General features: G+C 35.9%; 1 protein-coding gene across 6 annotated transcripts in view; it reads left to right on the top strand.

Annotated features, from left to right (window-relative positions):
• Positions 1 to 18,560, top strand: part of DCDC1 (doublecortin domain containing 1) — a 469,884-nt gene that overhangs the window by 94,694 nt on the left and 356,630 nt on the right. For 5 of the 6 annotated variants that reach the window (XM_061381012.1, XM_061381013.1, XM_061381011.1 and 2 more), the window contains one exon: positions 15,181 to 15,347. In XM_061381012.1, the coding sequence (XP_061236996.1) occupies positions 15,181 to 15,347 (167 nt within the window). Of the gene's footprint in view, positions 1 to 15,180; positions 15,348 to 15,702; positions 16,114 to 18,560 lie in introns of those variants that run through there. The other variant, XM_061381015.1, reaches the window with a different exon arrangement.

The following is an 18,560-nucleotide window of genomic DNA, read 5'->3' as shown; positions in this document are numbered from 1 at the left end:
TTTCTATTCTTCTCCATTTATTCAAAGTTTAGCAATTTGTATCAGTCAGGGTGTATTATATGACTGTGTAGTAACAAACGACTCCAAAACACTTGGTAGTTTAAGGAAAGGTGTATTTTTCACTTATTCTACATGTCATTGTGGGTTGATTGCACCTCTACTAGCTTACATCAAGGCACTTCACATGTTGAAAAAAGTGACAATGTTAGTTAGTCACGTTCTGTGTTCTGTAGTCCATCAGTCTCCTCTGTCCATAGAATTCTCTAGGCAGGAATACTGGTGTGGGTGGTCATTCCCTCTCCAGGCAGTCTTCCAGACCCAGGGATCAAACCCAGGTCTCCCACATTGCAGACGGATTCTTTACTGTCTAGCCACCTGCAATTCACATGCTGTGTCCTTAATTCAGCAGTGTGGGAATATATAATCCTTTCACAGGGAAGGGCACTGCAAGTCATAGGACTAGGCCTGACACGAATAAGATGGGAGGTATAATTTTTATTTGGGGAAGGGCAAAAAATATTTTGCTTGATCATAGATTATACAACACTATCTGTTAACCAAAATTTGCTGTTGCTAAGTCACTTCAGTCGTGTCCAACTCTGTGTGACCCCATAGACAGCAGCCCACCAGGCTCCCCCGTTCCCGGGATTCTCCAGGCAAGAACACTGGAGTGGGTTACCATTTCCTTCTCCAATGCATGAAAGTGAAAAGTGAAAGGGAAGTTGCTCAGTCGTGTCCAACTCTTTGCGACCCCATGGACTGCAGCCTACCAGGCTCCTCTGTCTGTGGGATTTTCCAGGCAAGAGTACTGGAGTGGGGTGCCATCACCTTCTCCGTTAACCAAAATTGGTATGTGTTAATTGCTCACTTGTGTCTGACTCTTTGTGACCTCATGGATTGTAGCCTACCAGGCTCCTCTGTCCGTGGAATTCTCCAGGAAAAAATACTAGAGTGGGTTGCCATTCCCTTCTCCAGGGGATCTTTCCAACTCAGGGATCGAACTCAGGTCTTACCACATGGCAGGCAGATTCTTTACCATCTGAGCCAGGGAAGACCACTACAATTGATATTAGTTATCAATTGCTGTATAGCAGATTACCCCAAAACTTAGCAAGTTAAAGCAATAAACATGTATTTTGTCATGGATTTTGTGGGTCAGGAATTCAGGCACGGTTTATCTGGGCCTTCTGACTGGATCTCTTACAAAGCTTCAATCAAGGTGTCAGTTTGCAAAGTTTTAAAGTATTACTTAAATCCCACTCTATTTTGTTTACTAATACCTCTTTATCATAACTTTTTTGATACCATATGTCTGTACCATATGTCATAATATATGTTTAATATAGTGTATCTGTCATTAATTGTAAACAAAACAAAAAACCTCTAAAAATCTTGTAATATGTACAATAAGACTGAGCATGTAATAGACCCTTGAAAATTTAATATTAAAATAATAATGCTAAAGATGATCTTTGTTGTAGTAAGTGATGAAAAATACTTTTTAAATGGCTGAGTGAATTAAAATTAAAAAAATTCCTTTTTGAATTGTATTTGCAACAGATTTTCCACTGTTAACCACTTTTTGCTGGTAGTTCTCAGTGCTGTCGCTTAATGATTTTCCACTACTCTGAATAGTATTTTGCCATTTTTCACAGAACTTTAAAAGCTTGGAGATGCAAATGCATTACCAGATGCATTGTACAATGTAAAAACAAATGAAAATTACTGTATTTTTTGATATCTTCTTCCAAAGTGCTGTTGATTGATTTACTTTGAGTATCAGCATCAGAAGCTTCTTTGGTCATCACCAAAGCCTCGCTTTGCCATGGTTTCCTCTAAGTCATCTCCAATAAATGTCCATCATGTCACTGCTTTTTTCCATTTCTGACAGCTATAATTTAATTTAAAAAATAGAATAGCTAACTGAAATGTATTCTTACACTTTTACCATCGGTCTTGATTTTGTCTTCTGGAGTTAAATGATGCAGATTAATTCCCAATCTGTGACTGCCTTTCAAATATTTGAACATGTGTGGCTTAAATCTTTTCCAGGTTAAGTATCTCCAATCTCTCCAACTATTTCTCTGACCTCTCACCATCCTGGTTGCTCTTCTCTGTTCTGTTTAGTTTTTTTGGTATTCCTCTTCTTGTGACCCCACATTGTACATGATTTTCCAGGTCAGTCAATGATGAGTAGCCCTACCTTCTCTTTTTCTTCAGGTCATTATTTAACCTACAATTATTTCTTTTACATAAATCATATCGTTGAGCTAAATTGAACTTAAAGGCAACTAAATCCCTCGATTTTTGCTCACAATTTGCTTCTAAGCTACTTCCTCACCCTGTGCTTGTACTGCTGATTTTGTAGATATGTGAACACAACTTTATACATTGATACCTACTAAATTTCTACTTATAAGAATTTTATTTAGTAGGTTAGCCTTATAAGATTTTTCAGATATTTAATCTGTCACCCTGGGATTAACAATTTCTCTCATTTTTGTTTTCACTGTCTAAATTATTGATTAAAATGTGCTGTGCTTAGCCACTCAGTTATGTCCGACTCTTTGCGACCCCATGGACTGTAGCCTGCTAGGTTTCTCTGTCCATGTGGATTCTCCAGGCAGGATTTTTGGAGAGGATTGCCATGACCTCCTCCAGGAAATGTTCCCAACCCAGGGATCCCGCACTGCAGGCAGATTCTTTATCATCTGAGCCACCAGTAGGCAATAATTAGGGACAGAGATCTTTAACATGCTAGGAGTCTATGTCCAGTTCTAACTGTTGCTTCCTGACATGCATACAGATTTCTCAAGAGGCACGTCAGGTGGTCTGGTATTCCCATCTCTTTCAGAATTTTCCACAGTTTATTGTGATCCACACAGTCAAAGGCTTTGGCATAGTCAATAAAGCAGAAATAGATGTTTTCCTGGAACTCTCTTGCTTTTTCCATGATCTAGTAGATGTTGGCAATTTGATCTCTGGTTCCTCTGCCTTTTCTAAAACCAGCTTGAACATCAGGAAGTTCACGGTTCACGTATTGCTGAAGCCTGGCTTGGAGAATTTTGAGCATTACTTTACTAGCATGTGAGATGAGTGCAATTGTGCAGTAGTTTGAGCATTCTTTGGCATTGCCTTTCTTTGGGATCGGAATGAAAACTGACCTTTTCCAGTCCTGTGGCCACTGCTGAGTTTTCAAATTTGCTGGCATATTGAGTGCAGCACTTTCACAGCATCATCTTTCAGGATTTGAAATAGCTCAACTGGAATTCCATCACCTCCACTAGCTTTGTTCGTACTGATGCTTTCTAAGGCCCACTTGACTTCACATTCCAGGAACAACAGACTGGTTCCAAATAGGAAAAGGAGTACGTCAATTCTGTATATTGTCATCCTGCTTATTTAACTTATATGCAGAGTACATCATGAGAAACGCTGGACTGGAGGAAACACAAGCTGGAATCAAGATTGCCAGGAGAAATATCAATAACCTCAGATATGCAGATGACACCACCCTTATAGCAGAAAGTGAAGAGGAACTCAAAAGCCTCTTGATGAAAGTGAAAGAGGAGAGTGAAAAAGTTGGCTTAAAGCTCAACATTCAGAAAACGAAGATCATGGCATCTGGTCCCATCACTTCATGGGAAAGAGATGGGGAAACAGTGTCAGACTTTATTTTTGGGGGCTCCAAAATCACTGCAGATGGTGACTGCAGCCATGAAATTAAAAGACACTTACTCCTTGGAAGGAAAGTTATGACCAACCTAGATAGCATATTCAAAAGCAGAGACATTACTTTGCCAACAAAGGTCCGTCTAGTCAAGACTATGGTTTTTCCTGTGGTCATGTATGGATGTGAGAGTTGGATTGTGAAGGCTGAGCGCCGAAGAATTGATGCTTTTGAACTGTGGTGTTGGAGAAGACTCTTGAGAGTCCCTTGGACTGCAAGGAGATCCAACCAGTCCATTCTGAAGGAGATCAGTCCTGGGATTTCTTTGGAAGGAATGATGCTAAGGCTGAAACTCCAGTGCTTTGGCCACTTCATGTGAAGAGTTGACTCATTGGAAAAGACTCGATGCTGGGAGGGATTGGGGGCAAGAGGAGAAGGGGATGACAGAGGATGAGATGGCTGGATTGCATCACTGAGTCGATGGACATGAGTCTGAGTGAACTCCGGGAGTTGGTGATGGACAGGGAGGCCTGGCATGCTGCGTTTCATGGGGTCGCAAAGAGTCGGACGCGACTGAGCAACTGAACTGAACTGAACTGAACAGAGTCTATGCTTCAGATTTCTATTAATCTTCCTGGGTATGACTCTTCATTTAGTTATGAACTTACAGGTTTATCTAACCCCTATGTAAACATAAATTTTCTAATTGCCTCACTCTAGTAACATTAATTTTAAAAGTGAGTTTAGTCTGTCATAACTGGTCATATTGGATCAGTGCTTAAATTTTTACTGTGGCCTGAAGGGCCTTCATGATTTGGTCCCTACCTAGGTTCTCCAGCTTCACATGTAGTACTGAGCCCTTCATCTCTGCACTCAAGTCACTTTATTTTCTTGTTTCTGTTCCTCCAACACTTGATACTCCTTCATGCCCCAGAACTTTACCATATGTTTACTCTGCCTGGATTCTCTGACTCTATCTTCCCTGCAAGGTATTACCTACTCTTCTTAAGGTCTTATTTTAAACATTTCTTCCTCGAATACCTTTCCTGTCCCACTTCTCCCCTTATCTAGGACAGGTATCTCTGTTCCATTAATAGCACCCTGTGTCTAGTAATTGTCACAACTATAATTAATAAAGATGCTTGAGGAATTATTTAATTTGTTTACTATTAATTATTGTTAATTATTTAATCTGTCCCCTAGACTGTAAGATCCATTAGAACAGAGATTTTGTAGTCTTCTCTATTCCCACATTTAACCCAGGTCTAAATAATATAGAGGAGGTATTATAAAACAGTGTAACTATAAGTATTATAAAATTATTTTAAAAATTATATATATTATAGAATTACATTATATATAATTATAAAAACTGGGGATGATGCACTTCTTGGTGAAGCATTGTACTTTGCTTCCTTTTGATGAAATGGAAATTTCAGGACATTGGGAGAGCCTAGTCAAAACGCTTCCCTCTTCTCTTATGCTCTAAAAATGCTTAGTTCTACACCTTTGTTGCTAGTATTTTTCCTTCTCTCTAAATGTGTAATTCTACAACTGTCCAGATGGTCTGGGTCCTGTAAAATGGCATTGCTTTCTTGGTTAAAAGTAGGTAATTCAGAAAGATATATAGCCTGCAGCCTACAATCAAGCCCCATACAGGGACAGCTGTATGTGTGTATTCATTCTGTTTCCTTATATTCATACTACTTTTTCCGTGAAAGAAATTGCAAGCGAGGGAAGCATTCACTTATAATTTTCTTTTGTTTTGGATACTAAGTGAGGTATTGCTCTATCATTTTTAAAGAGAAATATCAAAAGAAAGCAATCATGAATTTTGGTTTTTTATTTGTTTTTAATTGAAGGATAATTGCTTTACAGTATTGCATTGGTTTCTACCAAACGGCAACATGAATCAGCCACAGGCGTACCCATGTCTCCTCCCACATGAATTTTAAATAAAGGACTTAATGAAACAGGAGGTTTGCAGACCTGGGTTCTCCTGCCTTGTTATAGATACACCCATTTATTTGGGAAGGAACACACAGACTTAGTAATATTTTGCTTAAAGACAATAGATGTAGCTGTAGTCTATTGAGATCTACTCTCCACTGGAAGAAATAATGTTTCTATGCTGCTATTAGAAAGGGCAAGCCCCATGTAAGGAATCTCCCCATGAGTCTCCCTCTCTGCTCATTAAGTATTTGTTAGGCTTCCCTAGTGGCTCAGCCAGTAAAGAATCTGCCTTCAATGCATGATACCCAGGTTCGATCCCTGGGTCACGGAGATCCCCTGAAGAAGGGAATGGCAACCCATTCCAGTATTCTTGCTTGGTGAGCTATGGTCCATGGGGTCACAAAAGGTTGGACATGACCACATGACTTTCACTTTCACTTCACTTTTATGCGAGTTATCCCATGTTGGGTCCTAATGATCACTGTTTATTTTTCTAAGAGTTCACAAACCATTTTAGAATCTGTCCTAGAAATTTTCAGGGGATAAAGATCTACTTTATAATTATAATATCTTCTTTAAAATTAAGTATATTTGCCATGAGTCCCTTTACCATTTACTCTTACTTCTCAAACTTTATGAAATATAAAAATTTAGGTTTCTTTCTGGAGAAGCATGCCTAATGCTGATGGTTATTAATCAGCCCTAGAGTTTCTCTAGATTAAAATATACAAAGGCAGCCCTGTTGTGTTAGAAAGATGCCATTCAGAAGAAGTCCTCAGGGCTTCCTTGGGACTGTGCTCTCTGACTTTGCTTTGGTTCCAAGGTACCTTAGATATGGCCCTCTGCTGCTGCTGCTGTGAAGTCGCTTCAGTTGTGTCCGACTCTGTGCGACCCCAGAGATGGCAGCCCACCAGGCTTCCCCGTCCCTGGGATTCTCCAGGCAAGAACACTGGAGTGGGTTGCCATTTCCTTCTCCAATGCATGAAAGTGAAAAGTGAAAGGGAAGTCGCTCAGTCGTTCCCGACTCTTAGTGACCCCATGTACTGCAGCCTACCAGACTCCTCTGTCCATGGATTTTCCAGGCAAGAGTACTGGAGTGGGGTGCCATTGCCTTCTCCGATATGGCCCCCAGTGTCCTCTAATGACTTCCAGACATTGAACTTGAACTAGCTACTCTCATTGCTTGACAATAACAAAAATTGCTGGCAGTTGCTTGGTGGCCTAATGGCTAGGATTCTGGGCTTTCACTGTCATGGACCCAGTGGCGTGGCCAAAACAAAACAAAACAAAGCAAAACATAGAAGTGCTAACTAATTACTGATTTATATTTCTGCTATTTATCTATAGAGAATATTAAGAATTTTGTCAAAGCTTGATTTTAAAAACTTTTTTTAGTGGCAGTTGGAGAACTCCCATTATAATTGGATCACTGTCATCTTTTATTAAATATGTGAATGCACAATTGTGTGATATGAACATTCACAAAGCAGTCTAATCTGCTCATAGACTCTTTAGTATGTCAGAAAACTCCCTTTTGAAGTCTTTAAAACATAGACTGTCTTTTATAGTCGTGAATATATGATCATCACTCCTAGGTGTTGTTGGGCTAAACTTTGTTCAGTATTTATGTGATTTTTTTAACCAAGTCCTTGATTTTTCTCCCTTCTCCTTGAGTTTATCTTTTTAGCTTCTAGTTTTTATATCTTATTTCTGGGTCTTTGAGCTCTAACACCAAAATCTGTATCTAACTCTAAAGATTTGTCCAAGATCCTAGAAGTTCTTTATAAAAAAAGTTGTAACAGTATAATTGTCAATGAAAACAAGTAGTCTGATTGTTAGTACATGCTGTAAAACGTGATAGCTCAGTCGGTAAAGAATCTGCCTGCAATGCGGGAAACCTGCGTACAATCCTTGGGTTGTGAAGATCCCCTGGAGGAGGTCATGGCAACCCACTCCAGAATTCTTGCCTGGAGAATCCCCATGGAGAGAGGAGCCTGACGGTCTGCAGTTCATGGGGTCTCAAAGAGTTGGACAGGACTGAGTGACTAAGGTCTCCGTGTAAAAAACTCAGCAGTGATTGGTTTTCTTCCTTCTTAGCATTTTGAGAAGAGAGGTGAAATAATAGACAAAATATGTAAAGTGCTTATTATAGAAGATTCTACTTTTGTGAAACAAACATAGAGAAATGTCAAAAGGGAATCTTCCATTATAATTACTGTAACTATGAAGACTTTTCAGTTTATCACATTTAGAATGTAAATTTTTACGACACACATATATTTTACATCCTAAGTAAAATACTTAAATGTAAATAATGTATTGGCCTTGCATTTGAGCCAAGTAGACTAAAACCATTTTATCCACATTTTCTGACTCCTAGGTCTCTCTTAACTAGGGTATGTATGTGCCAGGTATTGACTGGAAAAAAAAGAAAAAAAGGTCCAGCCACATTTAAAAAAAATTATATTAGTTGTTACTTTATAATGTAATAGTAGAAGTTTGAGTCAGTTTACAATTAGCTTACTTTTGAATGTTACTTACATATATTTGATTTTGTTCCTAAGTTTTATTATGTTTTTATTACATCTGTTCTTACTGGGTCAACAGTTAATTGGTGCCTCAGTTAACACCATTTGGATTAAGCTTTTCTGAATAGTAATAGAAATTACAAGTAATAATGTCTAAAAAGTATCAGTTATTACAGCAAGCAATTATATAATGACATTTCTAAAGGTCTTTACTTCTCATTTTTGTTGATTTTATTTATTAAGTTCCATGCATTGTACTTCCACAAACTAATCCTAAGACAGTGCTTTAAATTTTTGTGCAGAGCTTTAAAGTTTACAAAAGCAGGTCATATATATTCAATTATTATGTATTGGTATAGACCATAACCACATGAAAATAGATTAGATATATTAGATATGATTAATTCTTAACATTTCTTTAATCTTAATTGTACACATATCAGTTCAATTAAGTTATTTTAGATTATTACTACATACCAAATATTTTAGGTGCTCAAGAAATTGAGTCCACAAAATACTTGTATTTTCAAAGACACATACACTATTATTTCTGTTGAGGGGAAAAACAAGACTCAAACAATAGAGTCCCAGCTTACTTCTACTTGTATAAATCAAGTTATTTAAATGAATGAATTGTGTATGCTGACCTGTTCTACCAATGTGCTACTGGGGATGTATGAAAAAAAGATGTGCATGGTGGTGGAAGTAGAAAGAGGCATAAAGCGTATTGGAAAACTACCAAATGTCCCCTGCAAATGGGCCCTATTCAGAATCAGTAAGCGTATGATGAGTGAAGTGGTTTTGAATATCGCCTTTAGATTCCATGCTGTTACAAGGCCAGCCCTGAACATGGCAACTCTTATTTCCACACACAGTACCTCTTCACTCTCAATTTAACCCCAAAATCTGATGAACCCATTACTCCATACTTGATTTCATGGAACAAGGAGTAGATATAGTTACAAATGATCAATCACAAGCCGTGAACCAAAGCAGCAAGGCATTAACAATTCACACCATTTCGGTCCACTTGCTCAAGCAGAAGATGTGCCAGCATATTTAATGCACAGCTACTTCGTTCAGTTTAAGAAAAGACATGACTCAGGCTGCATTTTCAAAACAGAGGAGACTTCCTAAGACTTCATACTTCCAAGCCCCAATGTCACCATTCACCCACATATCAGCAATTAAATAACCAGGTGTTCCATAAAGGTCACAATGTCTGAATTAAATTTTACGCAGGTAAAACCAATACAACCTATGAAATTCTCTGCCCCCCCATACATCCCTGTTCTGTTTGATCCTATCATACAAATCAATGTCTCTTACAGCAAGCAGTATTGTAACACTGTAGACCCCACAGGCAATATGCCGTCAGTTTAATAGGATCACTGAAAAACTAAAGCAGCTGTGAAAGATTGCTCTAAGTATAGCAATCGTGTGCTTGTCATTTTGTTCAGTGGAGGAAAAATCCAAATTTGGGTAGGCATTGGTATTTAAGAAAACAACTGCTAAATCTTTTCTCATGAGTACCTTGGGGACAATAAAATTTGACATATAGCATGTAAACAAAAGTACACAGCAGCTGTTGGTTTGGTTTTGTTTGAATAAAAATATACTGATATAAATCATTCAAAGTGTGCCCTCCATCAGTCAATCTTCCCAGCAGACCATGCTTTTGAGTGGCGTCTTCTGGTTGTTCTTGGACCAGGAGTTTTCTAGCTGTTACATAAAGCTGGATAAGGAGCAGTAAAACCCATACATACCTTGGCACTAGCTCAGACTCCCTCCAGGCCTGCTTCCTGGACGGGAAGCTGTCAGTTCTGAGTATCTTTTAAGAACTCACCTTGTATCATACAAAAAAGACTTTTTAGATCAACTTTATTAACAAACATTTTCAATTGAATTAATGGGAAATTTCCAAATGATGTCCTGCTAACAATAGTGAGTATTTTTGAGAACTGAGATCTGAAATTTCCTGCCAAGTAGCATATAATAGTTTTTCTGTGGTTAAGTATGCTTTGGGCACTGTATTTTTTTTTTCACAGTCTCATGTATTCTGACTGCAATGTGAAACTTACGATTCTGGGTATTTAATTGGCATGAATTTTAATTTTTAATTGGAAGCACGCTACTAAAGCACTTATTTCCAATGCTTTTTGAAAATATATTGATTGAAAAAAATCTTCTTTTTAGCTTTCTACAGTAGATTCAAATGGAATACGCAAAGTGTCTCTTTAAATGTCAGGTGTTGCTTTTGGAGAGAGACATATATTCCCTAGGTATAAAAATTGACAGGACATTCCAGTCTATATCTTCATAGTGAGTTCTATTAGGTTTATCTTTAGAGGAATTTTTGGCTCCTTGTCAAAAATTCTTGTACTCTGTCCATCATGAATCCAAATAAGCTCAAGCTTCTTATCTGTGATATATAGGTCCTCTTGAAGGTTGAACAGTTTCATTTCTCATGAATAGCTTATGAACTCATTGTGTTTGGAGTTCTTAGAAGGAATTACCCTTATTATTTAAAATAGCTATTTTGACCTTAATCTAATATTTTATTGCTCTGTTATTTAAGTTTTATTGTGTGCCTTTTCCCATAGTAGCATGATTAAGGATTTTCCAGGACTTTTAAAATATCCAGCTCTGGTCTTCTCCTGGCTCTGTGTGTGTGTGTGTGTGTGTGTGTGTGTGTGTGTGTGTGATGTGTACTCAGTCATGTCCGAATCTGTGACCTCATGGACTATAGCCTGCCGGTCTCCTCTGTCCATGGAATTTTCCAAGCAAGAATACTGAAGTGGGTTGCCATTTCCTACTTCAGGGGATCTTCCCGACCCAAGGATTGAACCCGTGTCTCTTGCATCTCTTACATAAGCAGGTGGATTCTTTACCATTGTGCCTCCTGGCTAGTTAATGCTTCATTGCCAAAATTGTATTGTTTTTATTCTATGTTTATTTTCTTCTTTAGTGTTCAAGATCATTTTATAAGAGAGTTTAAAATAAAACTATTGTACATACATTAATTATGCTTTAAAATTCTGGTATATTTGTATTTATCAAATTTTCATTAAATTTTAATTTGGTCACAGAAAGTTACAGATTCTCAATGATTATGTACAGTTGTACTCATGGTCTTAAAAGTTACCTAAAAGACTGCCCACAGTATATCCAAACGTGCTATTCATTTATCCGGTAGATAGTTACTGGGTGCTGCTTTTATCAAATTGAAAAACACCATGCCTTCAAACTCCAAAGTTTTTGTGATTTACTGGAGGATGAAGGTAGTGAGTGGAGAATATGAGGACCAAAGCAAATCAATAAGGGAAAAATAAAATATAAACAATGATCTGGGAAAGGTAGCGGATAGAACAATTTAACAACTTGGGAAATTTTGCCAGAGGAAATGATAATTCCTATGAGCCTTGGAAAACAAGGATATATTAACAGTTGGGAAAAATGGGGGGAAGAAATGCAAGGGAAATAGAACAGCATGTTGATAGTTATGAAATTAATATAGCTACTACTTTTAATCATATGACCCATTTACTCATAATACTTAGTACTTGCTGTGAGCAGTGAAGTTACTCCTTTTGACCACATGATCTATTTACCCAACATCTTCAACTCCACACCTATTGAAATTGGATTAATTTCAATTTTCCTATAGTCCTGACTTGAGAATAAATACAATGGATAAAAATCATCCGTATAACTTCACCTTTACAGTGATGGAAATGATCCCAACTGAATGATCACATTTGACTGATTATACTTATTGATAGATTTAAGGAATGATTAATTTCCAAATCATGTATCTAATAAAAATGTTGAGGACTTGTTTAACAGAATTATTGAAATTACAGGAAAGCAAGATTCTGTAAAGGAACAAAGAGGTTGAACATTTGTAATAAAGGCCTCAAATGTAAGAAGAAATGCCATGTTATTCATTTCTTGCTATGCACACAAATATATATTAAAGAAATACAGGATAATATGAGCCAGCTACCTTCTTGAATGAGGTCATATTTCTGAGTAGAATTTGAAAGAGAAACTCATGGTTTACATACAAAATAATATCCCAGAGTTCATTCCTGGGAAAGACATATTTTTTCATTGAGTATCTATAATGGGCTTTGCTAGCTCATAGCAACATGTAGGATTATGCTCTTTCCAATGTTGAAAAGTGTCTATTGTCCTTTCTAAATCAGTGCCCTTATTTCCTGCACATCTATATGCAATAGTCCTCTTTAATAGAATGAAGTTTTGCTTCAGAAACAGAGAAGGAAGAACTGAACATAAAAGAGTTAAAACCATTGGTTAAGAACAGATATGAGTTTTTGGTATAGACTATTATGAATATCCACTAAAATACATAATAAATAATTCTCATTAAAATCTATGGTTGGGGTTGAAAAGTCAACTTTCTCTTTCTTAAAAAATTAATTATTCTATTATATTTCAAAACTATCATCTTAGGCCAAGTCTTCTTTTTAGGGAGAGTTCTTTTATTCGAACTGATTAATAAGTTTTATTTTTCCAATATATTAGGCTTATTTATACTTCCTTTCTAAGTGCTTAGACATATCATTTTCTTATGTTTTCTGTACCTTCCTAGTTAGTGGAAACATTGTTTGTTCTTGGAGTGTGCTTTGTCTTCCTTTTCAAGAAGATCATCAAAGTTACTAGTTTGCAGCTTCCAAAAAGAAAGAGCCTTCTAATCCTCAGTTCAGAGGCTAACCTTTATTAGCGCTCTTGTGGTTATAATGAGGACCCTGCTTCCAGCAGGGAGATTCTGGAATACTGAACAGATTATTCAACAAGTTCAGAGCAGATTCTGAAGTCCCTTATAAAACCTGCTTGTGAATACTGCTTTCTTTGCTTTGCTATTTCTGGTTTCCATAGTATTCCTAATTACATAAATCATGTGGAGCATGGGAGCTCTTTTCCATCCTATATCAACTCTGACACTGCTTACATTTTGATATAATTTGTATTTTTTCATAAGCTGTATTTTTTTTCTTAAATTCTTATGGAAGGTACAAACCCTGAAAAAAAATGTATAGAGTTTTGTGTTAGAAAATATATTAAATTCTTCTTTGGAATCCTTTGGGCTGACATAAAGAATTTGAAAGTTACTTTGTGAAAAGCATGGATGAATAAAGCTATAAAGACTAGAGAATTTGATAAAGTGTTCTTAGATTTACATCGAAGATTAAATCTTGGATGTAAATCGTTCAAGTTTCTTATTTGCTTTTTGGATTACTTAAAATTGTTTTTCAATTTAACAGCTATTTATGTAATGTCTTTCCATGTACAAAAACTGTACTAGGTTGAATGGGTGCGTCAATTAAAAGTTTACAAATTAAAATTCAACACATAGTAATATATGAATTTGTAGCTAACTGAAAGCTTTGATGATTCTTAAACTGGGTTTCTTTAGGAAAAATTATAAGCCAAATTGAAGAGTTGCAATTCTAAAAATAAGTTTACTTCTCTTTTTATTTCTTTAGTAATACATATGACCTAATATATTTCTTTTAAAGTTTGAGATAACTGTTGTGATCAAACTTATGGAGAAGAGCAATTGCTTCAGGAGGATAATAGTTTTGATATGTGAATTTCAGGAATTAGTTTCTCAGGCTGGTGAGTGAATTTCATGCACACATCTAAAGATTCTAAATAATCATTGGATCATGATTTCTTTTTAACTTTATTTATCGTAATCTTAGAAAATCTTAAACTCTATTTACAACATTTCCTTTAGTGATGAATATGTTAGAAATAATTTAAATTGCACTTTGGTAGAGAGCTGCATAACTTAGTGCCATAAAAAGCATAACTTTTTTACTAAGAGCAAAAATCAGCAGAATACCAGTAGCAAAGGCCATTTGCATAACTCAGCCACTCTGCAGCTCAGCTGAACCTAATTGTAATTCAATTTCCAGATTGCTATGCTAGGCCTCTCTGCATAAAATATGCAACATATAACATAACCAATGGCACGGACCTATTTTCTTTGCTGGTGATCTATCCAATTTCTTTTCCAGTAGAAGTATGTATTAGAAGAAGGTTGCCAAGCCATATAGTTATTTTGTATGTTTATGTAATGTCACATGTATACACTTAAAGACAAAGTTAAAAAAATGATATCCTTTCATCTTTCTGGATTCTCAAGTGTGCCTAAGATTTTTAAAGTTTCTTTATTTCTGGCATTTCAGTGGGAAATTAAATCTTGAAAAATGTTAGCTAGCTGCCATGTTATTTGCCTATTTTACACTAGAAAGATTTTATAAGCTAATTGGGTGAAAAAATGTATAAACATGTCTGTCAAGTCCATATGGATGTTGCAATACAGGCCCACAAGTAAATATCTTCTATCTGTTTACAAACCGTGTACTGGAATAGCATCCCTAAATCTTTGACCAGCTTATGTCCCAGAAGCTTAAAAACAAAAGGTATGTATGATAAAATGCTTGCTTAAGATTCTCCCCCTTATTTTTAAACAGCCTCACCACTTTGTTTTATGGGTTATTTAAGCGATGGCAGTGAAAAGACTTGAATAGGATGGTTTATCAAGGTGTGGATTATATTTTATGAATAATTCCCAGATGTGATGTTTTAGTTATATAGACTCCTCTCTGGGAAGCTATATACCGAAACAACATGGATCGTACAATTTTATCAGGACAATGCAAGTAGATTTCAGCAAGGTTGGTTCCAACTCATCTGTGATAAATGAGAAGATAAGGCAATCAGTGCACACCATGACACTGTGCAGCTAGTTAGGCACACTTCAGAACTATTCAGGTGTGCTCACAAAGCTTATGAGTCTTGCATGGGGGGCTGTCTCAATATAAATACATCCTTCATGGTGGCCACTAGTAATGCAGGAATTGCCTCTCTAAGACTTAACCCAGGTCAGGTATAAATAATAGATGTTAAGAGTTAGCTCTGGCATTGGGGCTGTGTTCCAGGCAGTGTATTTCGTTTGGGTCAAAAGAATTTATTTTCCCTTATTTTCTCGTATAGTTCCTCTGCTTGAAAAATGCCTGCAAAATTCCATCACACCTTTACGGGGACCAGTTTGGGTCTCTAAGGGAGAAGGTTTCAGCCCCTCAGGAGCTAAGATGTACATCCAAGGAGTTCTTTTGGCCTTGTACCAACGATTAAAATCTGCAAAAAAATATTCTAAACAGGTGAGTCATCCCTCTTGAAAAACTGCTTTATTGTATGATTTAAAATGTACTTGGTTGTATAGAGGCAATGATTGGCATCATGTCATAAAAGAACTGTGACATGTATTTCATGAGCGTAGTGCCCATTAGGGAGCCAAAATGCTTCTTCTGTAATCTCAAAGACAACAATAACGGGGCTAATTGTATCTATCTTTTGGTGTGGGATGTCATATGTGTCATCTTTCCTTGCTGCATACTGCGCAAAAGGAAAGCAACTCCTTATGTGGAAATTCTATAGACAGTTACTTTAAATAAGAAAGTGAATAGCTCCTATAGCATTTGAAGTTTTAAATGACCCCCCTTCTGTTTTTTCCAGTATGAAATCATACTTAATGTTGTAGAAGATGGGCTAAAACATAACCAGTCATATTCTGGGAGATGAAATTGGAAATTAACTTCATGTTGAGTAACTTACTTCATTTGTACTTATTTCACTTGTATATTTCCAGACCTGAAAGTATAGAAATAATGTATTTGAAGTAGTTTAAACTAGAGATTTTCGTTTAATTTCTAAATATCTATTTCATAATTGTGAAACAGAAAGAGAAAGATATAGATTGAGAGAGAGAGTGTGTGTGGATGTGTGTGTGTGTGTGTGTATGTGTGATGGGAGAAGGGGTATGTGTATGAAAACTTTGAAATTTTTGAAACTACTTAGAAAGACTTTGATTTATCTTAAAGTAGAATTCTATTGTAGAGCTGAATGATTTGTGCTGTTTGTAGAATAAAGCTCAATTTGACATAATTTTTGAATCTTCTTTGCACTTGGTCTTAAAAAATTAGGCATGCATTTTACCACATTAAATAAGGGATAGGGTTTACACTTCTAACTGGGAGTTTCCAGTTTAGAACTGGGCACATTATCTCAGACCACAGGCTGCTAAAAAATGAATATTTTGAAGGCATCATGCTATTATTCTCTGTATGCAGGGGGAGGGGAGGTGGGAATGGTAGTCGGTCTTAGTGTTCACACAGCACCTCCTGCTGTCTGGTTAGGGGAAGAACAGCTTGTATTGACTGGAAGAAATTCTTGAACTAAGGTATCCAGAACTAGCAAGAGACATCTTCCCGTGAGAAACTTGCATTCTCAAAACATGATTGGTTTCCTAGTTAATTAATGTCAGTGTATCCAGAAAGGGTATTAATAATTATCATAGATAAAGCGGTTTACAATAAGAATATAAAAAATAAAAATACAAACTTATTTTTAACATTCTTTATTAAGCTAATATCATATATAAAAACTGATATAAAATATATTTTTTAAAACTAAATTATTTTTAACAGAAATATTATTTCATTTTTAAGATACAATAATATACAATAACCACCAATTTAATTACAATCATGTATTTGTTATTAAACAGCTTGATCCTACTGACAGTTTAAAATTATTTAATGTTAAGAAAGCATGAGACAATTCTCCAGTGCCATAAAAGCACTATTTAAATCAAATCGAAAGAAACTTGAACATTTTCTAAGTTTTACTAAAAGTGAGGATGTTAGAGATTAGAAAAAGCTCAGAAAGTAGTTGTGGCATATTTATTTTTTCTTCCATTGTTCTAAACATTTAAAATTTAAATAGATATGAACAGTTGTACTGGATTGAAGAGGTCTTAGTATTGTGAGAAAATAATGCTTTAAGAATTACTGTTTGATTTTGAAAATTTCTTTGTGATTCAAGATTGGTGAAAAATACATTTTATTAAAATAAATATTAAATGTAAATGTGAAAAAATTAACATTTTTAACACCTCTAAATGTCTGATCACTTGAAATTGTTTATATCATCAACATTATGACTTTCAACATTATGCCAAATTTAGGAATATTTTAAAAATCTAGGCTCTTTGCCATTTCCAACTAAACCTTTTTACTTTGCTCAGTTGTAAAAACTTAAAGTTTTTCACTCAAATTTTAATGCTTTCACTCAAGTTTTGATATGATACTTGGTTAAGTTTTATTGTGTATATACAATTTATGACTTAATTTAGAATTATCTGTAATGCTCATGAAAGTCACTATAGTGGTATCATTATCATGTCATCAGTGATTATGTTTTAAGCCTGGCAATAGCTTTATTTTTAAGATTTCTTAGCAAATATCCCTCTTAGCATTAGTGAACTTTATCTGAACTGCATTTACTTCATTTGACATTAGGGATAGACCTTTTTATTTAGTTTTATATAAGATTGTGTTTGGTAAAATGGAGATGGATGCTTAATTCCTATTTCCTTAACAAACCTAAGCTTATAAATTATAGAATTATATGACCTCTTGATATCATTTCCATTTATTCCTCTTCTGAGATCATATATAAAAACAACGACATTGTTGTGCCAGGATTCCGTCAAAAGATTGTAGATGTTAAATAGATGTTTTGGAATTCCCCAAGGAGATTTATTTTAAATAAGTTGTGATAATACAGATAGCTTTAAAAGAAAAGTCAGAGCTACTGGTTTTATGTTTACGAACTTATTCACTTTTCAGTTTTTAACTTTAACTTGGGTATTACAAGCATGCAACTGAATTAAGCTCACTACATTAGTATGGTCTTAAAAATATACTGATTTGAGTACATAAACTGAGATATTATAGTTAGGGCAGCATAAAGTCACTTAGTCTTACATTTATCACATTTATTTCCTTAAAAGTGGAAACACTTTAGAAATTGCTCAGAGCTAAGCAGAATCTATTTAATTGGTAATCTTTGAAGTAGCCTAAATGCTTTCCTATGAAATGCAGTTAACACTTTCAGCGACAGGGCCCGTTCCATCTCATTAGCATTCTTGTTATGTAGTGGTGCTGTTGGTGGGGGTGTTGAAGTAGGAATGCCATTGTGTGGAGTTCCAGTGTTTGGGGACAAACACTGCTGTGGAAGGAACGTGTGAAAAGGCCACAGTCCTGTCAGTGAATGAGGAAGGCTGTGCTTTCTGTGTGCTTCAAGCAGGGAAGCTGTCACTCATAGGCCTAACACAGCTAAACAGAGGCCAAAACACAAGCCTGCACTACCTTTTAAAATGATATTAGTGATTTTTAAACATGATCTTCTTTATTTATGATCCTCCATAGAGCTTTTAGTCGCTGTCAGTAAACAAAATATATGTCAGTCTGTTCAGCAGCAGTCGAGGTCTATAAAAGTCCATGGAACTGAGCCAGGAGGCTATATAAATA

The sequence above is a fragment of the Bos javanicus genome, chromosome 15 (genome assembly GCF_032452875.1).
Source record: "Bos javanicus breed banteng chromosome 15, ARS-OSU_banteng_1.0, whole genome shotgun sequence".
NCBI classification, from domain to species: Eukaryota; Metazoa; Chordata; class Mammalia; order Artiodactyla; family Bovidae; genus Bos; species Bos javanicus.
The sequence above is the reverse complement of the archived record's forward strand: the minus strand, read 5'-3'. Positions and strand labels throughout refer to the sequence as shown.